The following is a 16,867-nucleotide window of genomic DNA, read 5'->3' as shown; positions in this document are numbered from 1 at the left end:
TCTAAATCTAATTAGCATATTGGAATTCGAAATCAAAACAGAACAGAAAATTTGCTCCATTGCTTGCAGTCGACCAACTTGTTGCTTTATGGAAATACATGGTTCAAGGCAATGCCAAAAAGGGTTGGCACAATTAGGAAACAAAACTTTTAAACAAAAGTAAATACTGACAACTAATTAATTAATCAATAAGTTGCTCTAGCTCGAGTTCGAATTATTGATTAACTGAACAAAATTTGAAATTTGTTTTGTAAATTTAAATTTATTACAATTTTCTTTAAGCTGTTTTTCGTTATATTAAGTATTCAGATATTGTGTATTGAGGAGATTACGAAACTGACACAAAATTATGGTTATATTATATGATAATCACAGAACAAAAGTTCACGATTTGTCAAAAAGAAACGAAACGAAACTATAGAAAAACATTATACACAGAAAATGCAAAAAATCTGCAAGAACTTTTGTTTGAAAAAATTAGCCTAGATATATAAAGGTTTATGTATATTTATATATATATATATATGTATATATATGTATTGTTTTTTGTTTTTGTTGTTCAGGGAGAGGCGTATTTGAGTATATCTCTAGGCCAAAATAGCAGAAGAGGCCATTTCGCTGACTCCACAAGTATTATCGCCACGATAAACACGATAATAGCCCTGTTCGCCCCAACGAGGACCCCAGGAATTCTTCACAATCCAATATGGCAAAGTTTTATGGAAATTTGGATAATCAGAGACGCCGTAACCAACAATTAGTACACCATGATCAAGGTTCGATTTTTCACATAGAATTTTCCATGGATGTGAAACACCGCCGCGATAAAATTGCATGGCATTGGCATTAATACCTAAACAAAAAGTAAGAAAACATTAATTATTTTTTCATAGGAGATTGTAAATGATCGCACGTACCGATTGAGATGGGTCCATTGGCGATAAGCCACTCCTGCATTGCTGTCTCATTGTTCTTGGGTAAATCCACAAAACCAGTGACCTGGACATGGGCAAGAGTTTTATTAAAATGACATTGCTCCTTCCTGGCCTTATAGGGATATTCTGATTCATATTCCAAGCCACCGATTTCCTGAATGGCTCTGTAAGAAAAATAGTTATTAGTACGAGTTTTAATATGATTTAGGTATCATAGAGATATTTTTCGTACTTGTAGGCATTATCCGGTAGACCACCATTGCAGGCACTATCTTTGGTATCACAATCCAATAGTTCCTGTTCTGAGAATTCCTTTAATTGACCGGTTTTTACAGCATTCAAGCCTTCAATATTGCCAATAGTACTGAATGCCCAGCATGAACCACATGATCCTTGATTTTTCACAGAGCTCACAGCGCCTTTTTGGCGCCAATCGAATTCCTTGGGCAATTCACCGCCAGGATATGATGGCACTACAGCCTTCTGACCTCCAGTTGGTTGTCCCTCAGTGCGCTGCCAGAGTCCGGTACGTTCTTTGTACTCTGTACTGGTCATATCAGCGAATTCGGTAATACCATATTTAGCACTTCCCATTTCGTTGGCATTTAATTGCTCAATTATACGCAAATTCTGACGGAATATCCGTAAACGCATCTGACGCTCAACACTGTTCACATAGCGGCGTTCGAATTTGATTTGGAACTTGTGAAATAAATGCTCTACCTTGTCCAGGGAATGATGATTATGCTTCTTGTGTCCCGTCTTCTTTTCGGCCCATTCAACCGATCGACTATGACGGGCAAGCACAATTGGCTGATTGCGGCACTTGAAGGTGATCTCGTGTCCTCGGTCTAACCAAGGCTGTGCCCAGATTTCTACAATGCAACGATGCTGTTCCTCATTGCCATCAATTAGATCGGCATCTATGCGGGTCAATGTTCCAGATATAACTTGACGTGTGGCCGAATAAACTTTCACAATTCTATAAAAAGCAAGAATAAGTTTAATAAACAAATTAAGTGAATTGCAAAGAAAGATAAAGATTACTTATAATGTGGACCCTCGCCAGCGGTTAACTTGTCCAGGGTACGCTGCAGCTGAGCCTCGGCCTGTTTCTCACTGTATGGTTTCCTATCGCCCACAGGGACCTCATTCTGTTGACGCTTATTGCGGGATGCCTGGAAAAACAACCAGAATTATTAATTAACAAAGTATTCTTTATTAAACAATAATTTCAATACGTTTTAAATGACTTTGGCTATATTAGGACATGAGATGTAATAAAAAAGAGCAAACAAATAACTTTTATCATAATTTTATTCCATTGAGAGTTAAGTTTTAGAATATTCTACTCCTCTTGTGGACATATTAGTCAGCTTAAATACTTCAAAACACTGTAAAAATTTGGATTACTCCTGAAATCGCTTTTGTTCTTTTGATTTTAGAGACTGCATTCGATGGGCACTACATAGTCATCGAGTAGGCGCACTCGTCGCAGGTTTCCTTGCCAATCGACACCCATTTGACCCACTTCATTCTGGGAGGCATCCTTCAGTTGGTGATCGGCTTTCTGTAGGCTGCGCCTTTGTGACTCACGACGTTGTAGCACCATCATACCGGCAGATGTCACTGCTTCCTGGCGCAACCAAGTTGCCACAATCCAAAAATGACGTAAGCGTGTCATCATTGCAGATGGCTTCATATTACCCTCTGCGATTCAAAAGAGTCTTTAAATAAGAATACCCCAGTGGAAAAAAACAAATTAAACAATATACTAACTGTGCAAAATATTGAGGAGTAAAATCTATCGATGAGCTGTGGCCGTATAAATAGAATAAATAAAATCCCAAATCGGGATAGAATTCAACGTGAAGTAATAAACTAAACTGAACGGAATTTGAAAGTGTTTCAGTTGAGTTAGAAAACTGGCCTACTAATATTTTAGAACACTGGGGAATTTGTTTGTCTAGACTACGACCTTTTTGAAGTCATTTAAATCAGGTCTTATTAGTTCTATCTTACTAATTTATAAGATTTTTAATCACAGGCAGCACAAAAGGTAAGAAGGTTGTGTGTATAGGACCACCAAGATGGCACCAAAGGGTGTGGAAGCTGCAGTTGCAAGCTTTGCCGTTCTTTTTTTTGCTTTATGTGTTTGAATTGCCAACTATTTTTAACGTTGAAGATAAGGTATGGACCTTGCAAGTCTGGATTCTCTAGCAAAATCTACTGGTAGAACTTGGTCACTTTTCCTGCTGCTTATGATTGAATTTCTTATAAACTAGTAACATTTATTAACCTCAAATCGGCTAAAAGCAAATTTTGATTAACTTGGTCATGTCTTGAACTCAAAAATAACAATATAATAAGGAAAGGAAAGGTTCTGGCAAGTTTCTTCAACATATTTATTAACAAGTATTGTAAAAGGGTTCGTCAAGGGAACATTTTTTTCTGTATCCCCGTGTATTCCACATTTATTTCAGGGACTATTAATCCACATTCCAATTAAATGAATGTAGCTATTTTTCACTTAATTGGATTTTATGCAAGAAATATTTCATTTAAATTTATTTGCAAGAAATATTTCACTTAAAGTTTTAGACGGTTAAAGTCCACGTTTGAACCTAGATATAGATATGGCTGAGTAGTTTAATGTACAAGTTTCCAAATCATCAGAGTCAAAAACTAATTAGAAAGGGCTTGGCAGCAAGAAAATATTATTCAGTTTTTCAACATGTTGACTAAGTTGTTTCTAATTCACTTTTAATCTAGTTGCGTCTGACAAAATTGTATACAGTTTTTTTCTATTTCATGTTTGTGTTTTTTGGGTTCCTTAAAGTCAGTTAATCTTTAGCTAATTAGGCAAATGAATACAGTTATCCATTACATGGCAAGACACGATGTTGTAGCAACAGCAGGAGCAACAGAAACATTGGCAATGGCAAATTCAGCGACAGCGGCAGCAGCAGCTGTTGTTGTCGTCACATCCCACATCAATCCAATCCAAAATGATTCCAAGCAATTCCATGCAGAAGGCACATAAATTACATATAAATGCAAATGAAACAGAGACATGTCAGAGTTTACATTACCACGAAATTGACACACACACACACACACACACACACACACACACAACCCATATACAGAAAAAGAGGAACAAAAATTGCACTAAAGAAAGCGGCCAATACGAAACTCCCACCCACATAACAAGAATAACATTTGGTAGACATGCGGTGCACAGAACATAAACCATTCAATGCCGAGAACACAAAAACCAATTAAACCAAACATTTCGGCCTGGATATTCATTCCTGTGCCGTGTGCTGTGCCATGCCTCTGCCATGGTCGGAGGATTCTTGTTGGATATCGATGATGCTTGGAGCCTAAATGGTTCCTGCTGCTGGCATGTAATTGACAGCCCATTCCAATCGTAGCAATCCGGATGAGGCTCGTGTACGTGGACCCAAAGACCAGGTGCAACGACAACAATACGAAATGAAATGTAATGGCTACGACGTGTGTATAATTAAAAGCAAAAAACAAAAAGGAAAAATGAAATTCGAAGCCGGAGCTGGAGCCAGGCCGAAAAAAACATGAATTCATTAAGCTCCTTTCAAGCCTCAGCCATTCACTCCCACTCCCAATCCCACACCCCTTCTCTCCTTGCCACTGACTGTTAATTCAAATGTATATTTCAATAAGAATTAAATTCCGTAAATGATGTTCGAACACAGCCCTGCGGGAGAATCAGATGCGATGTGGGACACGAGATGGTGTCATCCAGTCGGTCAATGGGTGGATGGCGCCGAGTACTATTGACCAATGGACCGGAAAATGCATTTCAATATGTATGTTGACAGTTGACGTTGAAAAACAACAATCAGAATAAACAGAACAACAACGATAACAACAAAATCAACATTAACAACAACAACAACAACCACAACACCAACAACAACTATTTTGCTACTCTTCTATTTAATTTCAATTACTTAAAAATTTAACTCTATTGACTGCTTTTGCTCAATGTACTGTAAACACACGTGCGTTCAAGTAGATGATAATAGTAGCAAAATCTTAAATGACCCAATATTTCAAATGTCTAATATTTTAACCTTTTTGTGACCCTTTAAAAGAGTAAGAAAGATTTACCACAAAGGAATCGGTGACTCTAAACTCTCATGGTAAGCATCTCCAAAGAATTTATTTCAATTTCATTCTAACTGACATTAGTTAATTAATAGTTAAGATAGAAATTTGTTATTTTCTTTAATTTTTTATGGATTTTATTTATCAATAGTTCAATTAATTATGCGGATTTGAATAGTCTTATTTTTAACGTTTAATTTGACTTGTATAATCTTATTTTATATTCTGACTCATTTTTTGTTCTTCTAAAGCATAATTAAAGATAAAGGTTTTTAAAATAAGTCAAACCTTGCATTGAAGCCAGATTTTTTCAAATATTTTTTGGGTTTAAGCCTAAGGTACTTCCCTTATCAGAACCTCATTCAAAGTTAGAACATATTTAAATAAATTAAAGGAGTAATGCTATTATATGCTCAGCTTCTCAACCTGTCTTTGTCGAGTTGGACTAAGTCTTATTAAGTCTAAGGTATTAAATCTGTAGAAATTTAAGACAGATTGGTAGAAACATTTGTGAGAATTCAAAATCAGCGACTTTGATAACAATTTTTTGAGATAATAGTGAAATAAACGAACGTGAATTAGATATTTAACTAATTTGTAGAAGAAGAACTAATTGGCTACAAAAAGTTATTAGATTAACTGCCTCTAGGCCTATGACTATGTATGTATACAGACAAGTCTATGAAAAACAACATACCCACAACTAACCATAGGAAGCTATACTTATTGTTTGTCAATAGTTAATTCATCCCGTTCAAAAGGCAAATAACATCATTTCCTCTTATTGTATACGGGAAAATATTACCGAAAATGTTCGAAGAACTCTATCCGATTGGATGGAATTGGGAAATTTAATGGAAATCTGATTGAAGTTTTTCGACTCAAGACCGATTACTAAAATTAACCTTCTCTGTTGGTCAGTCATGGTTTTAGTCGAGCAACAACTTGTGCTGGGGCTTCAAGATAAAGTTTTGGTTTGCGTAATCCATTTGAACTGTTGTGACAGCCTCACAGACCGCACAAACCGCACACTGGCCACTATGCTTAAATAACCAGATGTCCCACTGTGCATATCTTAACACATTACAAGAGTCAAACCGCCGTGAAAAGTAGAGCAGAAGGATAATGAGAACACTTGCTTCACACTCATCAGCAGCAGCGGCGGCAACAACACTACACCAAAGGCACACTCATATACACACACACATCCACACCCACTTAACCTCTTATATATATGTTTATTTATGTGTATATACATATATATATACTGAGTACTTGGCTGTCTCCCCTGAAGAATTATGGTGGAAAGGACAGCTGTTTTGGTTTGTGTGCGTGTAAAAAACAGAGATGGAGAAGACACTCCTCCCGAGGTTAAACAGATTGCGGCCGTAATTTGAAAGCGGCAACTCATTTGATTATTAAGGTGGAATAAGAGTTATCTTATGCCCCCGCCCCGACACACCCATACCATCCTCAGCTCTCACATTATCCTCCCCCATTTTGCGTCAGGTGAAAAGGCAAGCTTAAATAAATTCAATTAAATAACATTTTTGTTCGTTTTTTTATTGTTCTTCACATTTACGAGTATATACAATAAGATAGTGACAAAGAGGGGAGGAGGGAGGATTTGAGAATGGTTGTGTGTGTGTATGTGTATATGTTTATGGTAAGGACGATAAAGATGATGATGATGATGATGAGGATGATGATAATGATTATGTGGGCACCTGGCCCTCCGCTTTCTTCTCCGGCGCACGCTGCTCTTCTAAGGATTTTTCGAAATTATACGCTCCCACCGATAGAAAACCATCAAGCCAACGTTTCTCATTATCATTGAGCTCGGCGGCTGGCGTTGTGGCCACGTCCTGCTCTTGCTCTGGCACCTGCGTTGTCGTATCAGTCTCTTCTTTGGACTGAGCAACAATGGTTGTCACTTCCTCATTATCATCAATGCTAATTGCCGTTGTGCTGCTGGTTGTGGTCGGCTCATTAGTGGATTCAGATCGACTACCGCTGTTGACCTTGCTGACCTTTCGCTTGCTATTTGAACCCGATGCCAAAGAAGAACCGATTCCTGTTAAAATTTGCGCTTCCAGGCGGGCCATTTCTTGGTCGCTTAACTCATTGCGTTGGCCACGATTAAAGATGCTGTTACTCACATATTTCTCATTCAACACCTTCGACCGCTCATCATCATCAATTGTTCGATTCTCCGTGCCATCCGTCGTACAATTTGAATTGACCAATTCACGATATTTATCACCCCATTGAGTGCGCATCCATGGCTTCTCGAGTACAACCAATCTGCATATAATATCCGCTTCTTTTGGATCCTTTGCCTTGGTATCGACAGCATTTAGCAATATCTCATAGCTAACGCCATTCACAATCTCGCGATAGGCGTCGATTATGTTGATAAAGTTCATCGATAAAGGCAGAAAAGTCATGGCTATATTTTGGACACCAATCAAGTTGGGTGATAGATATTCACGTTCGCCGGGTTGGAGCACATGGACCAGCTTAATGGGCGGTTCACTCACTGGTGTTTCTTCCGCTGTTGCTGTGGTCTATATGGTGTGGGTTGTGTGTTCAGTTTGTGTGTGTGTGTGTGTGTGTGGTTGTGAGAAAAGACAAAAACAAAAAAGCAAAACACATATAAGGATACACACAAAGAAGAGGGAAAAGTTGTTTGTTGTTTTTGTTTCTTGGACATATTTTTGATTGATTTGTGGGGTTAGTGTGCAGACAAGCCATCATATGGGCATAGTGGGTGTGCGTATGACTGTGCCTCGGTGTATGTATGTGTGTGTGTGTGTGTGTGGATAGCATATGAGGTTCGTAAATGTAAGCGGTTCTATACCACCACCAAAAATTGATGAAGAAGCAAAATATTTTGTTAGGCAATTTCAAAACCTTCAAAACGGCGAAAATTCAATCTAAAAAATTCATTCAAAATTAGCTAAGCCATTTAGAAAAGTTTTAAGCAATGTATTTTGAAATATTCTAAAGGTACAAATTTAAGCCATAAACTAATTTCTACATAAGATGTGTAAATAGGACATCCATCGGGTATCCTTAACCTGGTTTATGCCTTAACCTTTTAAGTTTGGAAAACGGCGTAGGGGGAACTTGAACTTAAAGGGCTATAAACAACCGTTCAAAACGGCATACGATAAAGCACCTTTAAAAGATCGGGATGGCTAAAAATGCTAATAATTCACTTGGATTTCAAGTAGATTGAGTCACAGTCTTTCAAACGATTACAATCAATATCAATAAAACTCTGAATCTTTTAGACTGCTTGGCCATATGCCAAATTTTATACAAACATACTTATACGCATCTTTTTTAATCATTTTTCTGATTGTAGAAGTTGCAACATCATTTTGTATATAGTTTTAAAATCCTTAAGCTCACACCTATTAATCTGGCCATGAGTGTTCATATGTTAGGATTTGTCAAGAACTCTACTCAAGTCAATGGATTAATAAATATCAAAGAAATGCACCGATTTTTATCAATTATATTATGAATATCAATATCAATATCAATATCATAAGCAACTTAACAAATCAAGAAAGATTTAGAAAACTGACTGAGAAAATTTCATACAAGTCTGAATTATACCTAATTTGATCGAAATCCGGCCATGTTTAGCTATAAAGCGCCATATTGGATAAGTCATGGTAAATTTGGTCAATCCATGACAACATCAGCTCTTTAGTACTTCTATTACCTTCTATATGACAACATAAAAACTTAAATGAGGCCGCAGGTTTTTTTTCAAAGAATATTTTGTATGCGACATCTGTATTTTTGACCGACTTTAAACAGTAATAACGGTAATAAAACCACAAAAGAACTCTTAAAACACTCATCTATCGAAAGAGCCCTACCCAAAGACGAAGATCACTCCAATCGGTTCCCGGGAATTACGGATGCAACCCTGTTCCGTTTGACAACAAACGGGCTAGATATAGACTTCTATCTAAAAACACTACTGCAAATCCCCTTAGATTCAATTAGAATTCTTATAATTCTTATTCGCAATCTCTACTTTTGCTCTATAGAAAACTTACTTGAATATATTCTAAACTTACCCAAAACACATTTATCAAATAACAATTATGACAGTTTTAATACACCCGTTGGCAGGTTAAAGGCAAGTTAATTTATTAGGCTTAGAATTTAATGGTTTTACACATACGATGTATGACCTCAAACTGATGTTGACATCCTTTTACCTCCATTAGCTTTGGTTTCGTAGTTAAGTGGTTTAACCCATTTAAAAAGGATTTTGCCTTTAACCATTTCTCATTTTACCCAAGTCAAGGGCCTAATTAGCTCACTATAATTGCAACTGCATTGGAAGTGGTTTACCACAGCAGCACAGAGTGACGATAAAATGAGATGAGATGGGTTTTGGGTGGAGTTAGGGGGGGTCCAAAATCAAGTGAAACGCTTGACTGAGCCACAAAAACCAATTAACCATCGAAAGCAAAATGTATCGAACAGTTTGGAATAGTTCGAGTTGTGCTCCCTATTGACTGTTGCAACAAAATTCATCGATAAATGATGAGCTGAAAAACGCAGACGGATTTGCTGAATAATTGAGGAGAAGAAGGCCACAAAACAAAAAACATAAAAGTAAAACACGCCATTGCAATGCAACTGACAGAGTGGAATGGTGTGGAGCAACTGGGGGCCAGACTGGCGAAACTGGCAGCTTGTTGACGTTTTGATCGTTCATCCTACTCCTCATCGTCATTGTCTAGCTTGGCTGTTGTTGCTGCTTCTGCTGCTGCTGCCTCGTGACAAAAAGCCGAAAAATGCATAAAAACTTTTGACAGCGGTTCACTTGTTTGTTGCTCTTGCTGTGATGTTGCGTCATTGCAGACGACAACGACAACGGCAACGATGATGAGGATGACGATGATGATGATGATGATGATGACACTTGGAGATGAGAGCTGATTATGTTTTGTTGTTGTTCGTTGTTGTCGAATTGTGGGTGGAGTAGAGAAATAAGGTGGTAGAATTTCAACTTTGGCTTGTTTTTCAATTAAACTTTATGGTATTTTAAACAACAAAATGCAAGCCATACGAAAACATGACGATGATGATGATAATGATGATGTTGACGATGATGGGTTTTAAGTTTGGCTCGGTTATTTGTTGTCCTGGCAACTCAACTCACCCATCGTCAACCCCCCCGCCCCAAAAACCCACCGTCTCTTTATGGAACAATCATCAGTCGGGTTAAGACTTAACTCGCCTTGTCTGCACTGGCGGCAACGAAAGGTGAAAAGCTTCTTTTCTTTTCCTTTTTTCTTGTCTGTTCTTTCGCTTCTTTTGGTTGTCGAAAGGCACGCATCTTGGGCTTAAGGTAACTTTAGGAATTTCATTTTGGAAAAACGTCATAAATTTCTAATTCAATTGAATTTTAACGTTTCACTCCAAACAACGTTCCTCCAACATTCTTTGACGTTTATTTTTTCCACAGTGTAAATACGTGCATACATACATATGTACATACACACATACATGGCATCAACGACGTTGGCATCGACGTTGGCGTCGGATTCAGAGTGTTGGGAAAAAAACAAAGTTTAATTGAATCAACGTAAACATCAACGAGTAGTGGAGCAGTAGCACCCGGCATCAGCATCAGAATCATCATCATCATCAGTATCAGAACCATGGCCAAAAATTGCAAATTGGCAATTTGGCTTGTGTTGTTTTTAATTAAAGTTTAATTAAAGCCGATTGCCAGTGCGTTGGTTAAATAAATGCAGTTCCTCTCCCACAGCAGTTGCCATCAAAAAAGATTGTGGTAAAAATCAGTCAACCCAGTCATGCGAAGCTTAATTTTCATGCGGCTTTTTAACGACATGTTGAAATTATTTCATCGCTTCCAAAAAAAATAATAAAAACCCCTGTCATCAAATGAATTTAAAGTGTAAAACCGGTATAACTAACAATTTAGTATAGTAGATTTTAGTTAAGGCAACGCCTTGTCTAGAGATCATGGCATACTTGGAGGTTGTGCAAACAGACCCAAAAGGCCACCTCAGTCTTCTTTATAATAATAATAATAATATTCAAGGCCAAGTAGTTGGCTAATATAAGTCCCCTTTGCGTTACACATGGAGAAGCTTTTAGCCAAGAATACATATAGAGAGAAAAGAGGGGGAGAGTAAGAAAGAGAGCTCTTGCATACATAGTTAAACCACATGTGTGGTTAGTTTGTTTGTTGACCAACTTAACACTGCTTACCCCAAATAGACAAACTCTTCAATAGACCACAAAATTGAACAATTCTAGTGTTAATTATCTCAAATCAAGTTATCCAGTTAATTCTATTTGCACACTTGGGTGCGGAGCTTATGAACATTATAGAAATAGAGATGGAAACATTTCTGAGATGTTAAATAGGAATCATAAGAACGGAATGTAATGAGCCCAAAAATTATGGATTTTCATGTACATTTATCTTCTTTTTCTAATGGCATTTCATTAATTTTGTAATTTGTTTATTCTGACAGTTTAATACTATGTTTAGGATAGGTAACTAATGACTTCTCATTTAATTTGAAGAACCTCTTTTAACGACTCGTACTCATTTCTCATTAAAGTTAATACATTTTTACCTTCTTTAGTTATCAGTAACTTTGTTCTTCGAGGAAATAAACTTTTATTCATTACAATTTATAATAATTGTAAATTGAATTGACTAATTGAATATTAAGAATATGAAAGAACAAAGAACAAACAAGAAGAAACTAGCTTTGAGGGCGCCAAAGTTCATATACCCTTTAATGTCGTTAATTCCAAAAATAAATTTCCTTTTTGTAAGAAAATCTTTGCATTTTATAAGATTTTTCTATATGTTATGAGATATTTTTCACTCAGCCTACTTTAATTAGATTTTTCTATATGTTTACTGAGATGTATCGGAATAATAAGGACTTTTCGATTAATATTTTATAAAGAAAACAAGAGTTAATACATTTCTATGATGAAATCGTTTGCATTTATATAAATGTAAGAGTATACTGATGTCGACTTGCTATCCCACTCATATTAAATGTTAATTAAATTTGTAATTCTTGGAAATTTAATTTAGTCAACACTCTAAATTTCAATTGAAAGTGATTTTTGCAGGTGCAAAAATAGAAATCATTATTCCTACACAAATGTGTAATAATAATTAGTAAAGTTATTTCAAGAGACACATGACTCGAGGATGAGTTAATTGAGGGTTGATTACTTAAAAGACTTGTGGAAAATCAAATATTCTGTAAAGAAGCAACAAAATTATTGATAAACCTTGTGATATACACATATGTATGTATACATATGTATCCATACAATATGTTTTCAATGTTTCATTTATTCGACAGCTCCAATTTCCACTTTGAAACTTGTATGTCTTGATTCCTCCGTTTTTTTCTCTTCTTTGCACAAATATTCTCAGCACGCTCCGAAGATATGAAATTGCTTGGTTCATTGTTATATACACCTTCGTGTAACCATGACAATTTTCATTTAAACCCTCTACCCCGCCAAAGACATGAATAGTTTTAACCAGGGTAATTTCAATTCACCCCCCTCTGGGATGCCAGCATTTCCTTGCCTTCGTTTGGCACTAACTTGCTCAAATTTCCAATCATACACACAACCACACACACACACACACCTCAACCCACCTATCAGCCCACTTCGATTCGATTTCCAAGCTCATTATAAACTTTGCCTTCAATAGTCCCTTGTCCCTTGGGTGCTAATTTGTGCTTTGTCTATTTGAATTTAGGATTGTTAGATGGCTAAGGGGTAAAAGGGGGATGTGCCTTGGCAACTCTGAAGGGTTTTGCCTCCCTGATTGAGTCTTGGCCATTTAGTGGCTTTCAATAGCGTAATTTCCATAGACGTTTTCTATTAGCCGGCAAATCATCTACAAAGAAAAAATTATACAAAACCGATTGACTTGGATTTGCCTTCGATGAATGAATGAATGAATGAATAAGCCAATGAGAGAGTCAGCAAAATGAAAAAATTCAAAGACTAATTTGCATAAGCGAAGCGAAAGAATTTTGCTTTTAACACAATTTGCTGGCAACGCAGGGAGCCAAATCTAAAGCCAGAGTCAGAATCAGCGATAGAGGAGATAGAGCTTTTGTTTTTCCGAATCACTTCGAGAATTTGATTTCCTAAATGACAGTCATAAACCGTCGTCGACGACTACTTCCCATGATTCTGAATTGTCAGAGAAGCCAAAAGGGGCAAAACAAAAAAAAGTAGTTTGCCATTTTTAAAGAAGCAAGTTTTATGTGAAGCTTGTCTCCGACATGACTGAATGAATATGGATATTTGGATGATGATATATACACAGAAACACCCATCCATACATATGTACATACATATGTATGTATATGTACATGTAGGAATGTTTTTTAGTATAGTTCCGCAATATTATTCATTTATGTAAATAATATTTTGCATGCATTTTTCGTCATTTGTTTTGTGTTTGTTTTACTTGCATAAATCGCATTTTAGTTTAGGTTTTTTTATTTTTTTGGTTGTGCGTTATACCCACTAGCTAAAACAACAGGAAGGATATATAATATCCATAAAAAAAATGGTTTAAACAAGCTCAAAACTTATCCTCTTAAAACTGCTAATAGAGTCAAATTTGTTTAAAAATTTATGATTAAATGATAGTCTCTTCAAAAAATATATACACCTAGACCTCGCTTTGCGTCGTTTCGTTTTGCGTTTTTTCGAAGTTGCTGCTTTATTAGTACTAATTTTCACCGTGCGTCGTTATATTCTCGTTGTTGCGTTGTTTTGAGTTCGAGTGCTTAACTTTTTTTCTTCTAAATCAGCCATTCTGGCAACGCCAATATCAAGTTTTACCAACATTGGCCTTGAATTTTTGGCAGTTTTACGTTTTTTAACATTGACATCTAGCTTACCTACTTCTGTTTATAATTGCGTCTTGCTATCAAAACTCGGGGACGGTTAAGTATAAATGTTCGAAGAACAGTGTTTAACCTCTATACAAGAAATTTATTTAAATTTAAAAAAAAAGCTATTCACCAAACTTTGGACAAATTTTTGGTGAACGAAGCCACTAAAAACTTATAAAGATAAAATAACTGAATAGGTTATTTTGATTTTCTTTTTAGAAATTAGTATTTTCATAGCCCGGGAACCTATCTTTGATCTTTCCATGGTTGCCTATAGAAAATCTTAATTCACTTTGCGTCGTTTCACTTTGCATCGTGTTTTTTTGGAACGTATCCCCAACGCAAAACGAGGTCTAGATGTCTAAATGAACATACATAGTTGCCAACATGCTTTTAATCTGAAATGTTTTATTATATACATAGACATGCTTTATAATTAAGAGTTTTTAATTAAGTAAAGTTTATAAATTTATAGATGTTCATTAAAATACTTAATATTAAATTAATAATAGACAGTTAAGCACTTTTCATTTTGATTTCCTTTTCTAAGGGGTATAAAATGGTCGAATGGTCGGTTTAAAATATTTATTAAAAATTCCATATTTTTTTGTCGGCTGCTAACATGCTTTCAATTAAAATTGTATATATTTCTCCTATATTTAATTCAAAATGTTTTACTCCCAACAACTCTTTCATTTTGCATAACATTCAATTATTTCACTTGATATCCATATGTACATATATATATACCTAGGTGTGGGCATATGTATGTATATAAATATATATATATTTTTGATATATGTCGTATGTTTGTGTAGTTATTTATTTTTGTGTTGCCTGCAGCCAATTTAATTGATATTGATGACGTTGCTGGAGTGTCCGCCAGATGTGCGGAATTTTTTGGTTGGGGGCGGCCTTTTCACCCTTCCTTTCTCTCGTCCTTGTGCCAAATCTCTCGCTCTCCTCCTTTCTCGGCCTTTGCGCCTGGTTGCCCAGTCATTAATCTAGCATATTACTAAGTGGCGGTTGGGGGAGGAGTTGGGTTTGGGAATGGCATCAGAAACAGAAAATTTAATTTATTTAAAATGAAATATATGTATTCTGAGCTCTTTGAATGGCACTGACTCATTGAATAGTTAATCTTCAATTGAAAATCTGTACAGGTTTTGCTTACTTTTCTTTCTCTGCCTCTCTCTCTCCATCTCTCTTATTCTCTGTGTGTGTGAATTTTGACGCTTTTATTTGTCATAGATATTTCTGTTCATTATATTATTCTCATCTAAAAATGAATTAGTCAGCATTTGAGTTTATATATTCGACATCAATAAATTTCATATTTAAATTTTTTTTTTAAAGAATTTAAGACAATATTTAATGCCTAAAGACATGAATTTAAAATTTAAATTGATTTTCGTTTCGCTCTGTGTCAAAAATGTACAATGCAATTTCGCAAAAGTCCAGATAATAAATACACAAAGGAAAACCTTCTAATCAAAATAATCTTGAATAAATGACTATAATTAACTCTCAGCCGACAAGCATTAAAAAATATAAATAAAAATGCAGACGGAGAATAGAGAGTGAGAGAAAGGAGTATCAATTGAACTGCTATCGGTCAAATTGATAAGGCAAATAGAATGCCGGGATTAACAACCATCTGGTCGAAGTTTTTATACCCTTTAGTTTATATATATTTACCTTTGCGGAGAATAAAATAATGCTAAATATATTTCTGAAATTTAATACTCATTTTTTTTTAACTAATTTCTACTTGTGTTAAACTTTTGGTCAAAGTGAATATGCAACAAAATGGAAAGGGTATAGGGTAAAACAGTAAATGGCAATCAGCTGATTGCCTCTGACAAGGAAACAAATGGAAATGGCGACGCAAAATAGACAAATACAAAGTCAAAGACAGACATTTTGCCCATTTGATTAGTTTCCTTTTGTCTATTTTAATGTAGTCGACTAATCAAAGCCAATGAAACTAAATTAATATGGCGAAATACGCGCTCTCTTTAGGCTCTATTGTTTGTTTGTGTATGTGTTTTGTATGTAGGGGTGTATGTGTGTGAGCGTGTGAGTGGGAGAGTGTAATTGAAACGGTAAATAAATGAATATTTGTGTCTGTGTTAAGAAGCAAAGCAAAGCTGTTGATAATATGTATCTAACTGTAAATATAATATCGCAAAATTAACTGTTTTAACCTCTTCCAAAAGCCTATTATTGTTACCAAATAGTTTCGCAACTTAGTCACTTAGTTGCCACTAAGGCCACAGTGGCCTATACATACATATGTTATATGTAATGAAAAGCGTTAAATGTTAAAATATCGCAACAACAATTGCCACACTCACCCCCTCCTCATCCTCCTTATGCTCATCGGCAGCTACTGCATTGCCAATGGCCAGCAATGCGAACAAAGCAACTGTTGCTGTTCCAAACAATTTCATTTTGATCACTTTTAGTCGTTTGGTTTTTCAGCCTGTATTTTAAGTCTCGGCCACCGTTCAATTATTAACACATTCGCCTATATTGCGGCGTTATTTATTGTGAGCGGATGTGTCTTTAGCCGCTTTTCGTTTGTTTTCTTTTCAGCCCGTTGGTTTGAAAACAAAATATTATCCCAAAAAACTTTAAAGGTCCGCTCACGCGTCCGTTCACTTCGAAACAAAAACAACAGTGTTGCCACTGGCAGTGTTGCTTAAGTCTGAAACAGTGTGACCAGCTTGAAAGTAACATTAAAATACTTAGAAATTAAATTAAGAGCCCAGCAAGCATTTTTAACGAAACCAATTTAAATTTTGGAAT

The 16,867-nt window shown here is 35.9% G+C and overlaps 2 protein-coding genes across 3 annotated transcripts; both read right to left on the bottom strand.

Moving 5' to 3' along the window:
• Window positions 1-242: 242 nt before the first annotated feature.
• LOC6650711 (putative cysteine proteinase CG12163) lies at window positions 243-16,753 on the bottom strand. Of its 2 annotated transcripts, XM_002073736.4 has the most exons (6): window positions 16,414-16,753; window positions 7,247-7,654; window positions 1,983-2,113; window positions 1,168-1,917; window positions 918-1,099; window positions 243-853 (listed from the first exon to the last, which is right to left on the bottom strand). In XM_002073736.4, the coding sequence occupies exons 1-6, from the start codon at window positions 16,507-16,509 to the stop codon at window positions 588-590; spliced, it is 1,833 nt and encodes a 610-aa protein (XP_002073772.1). In that variant the 5' UTR covers window positions 16,510-16,753; the 3' UTR covers window positions 243-587. The 2 variants fall into 2 exon arrangements, with proteins under 2 accessions (XP_002073772.1, XP_015032218.1); XM_015176732.3 differs by lacking the exon at window positions 7,247-7,654 and having other exon boundaries at window positions 16,414-16,750.
• LOC26529723 lies at window positions 2,235-2,844 on the bottom strand. The gene is made up of 2 exons (XM_015176733.3): window positions 2,715-2,844; window positions 2,235-2,645 (listed from the first exon to the last, which is right to left on the bottom strand). The coding sequence occupies exon 2, from the start codon at window positions 2,635-2,637 to the stop codon at window positions 2,377-2,379; it is 261 nt and encodes an 86-aa protein (XP_015032219.1). The 5' UTR covers window positions 2,638-2,645; window positions 2,715-2,844; the 3' UTR covers window positions 2,235-2,376.
• Window positions 16,754-16,867: the final 114 nt, after the last annotated feature.

This window comes from Drosophila willistoni, chromosome 3R, assembly GCF_018902025.1.
Source record: "Drosophila willistoni isolate 14030-0811.24 chromosome 3R, UCI_dwil_1.1, whole genome shotgun sequence".
NCBI lineage: Eukaryota > Metazoa > Arthropoda > Insecta > Diptera > Drosophilidae > Drosophila > Drosophila willistoni.
This window is presented reverse-complemented; position numbering and strand designations above follow the sequence as displayed.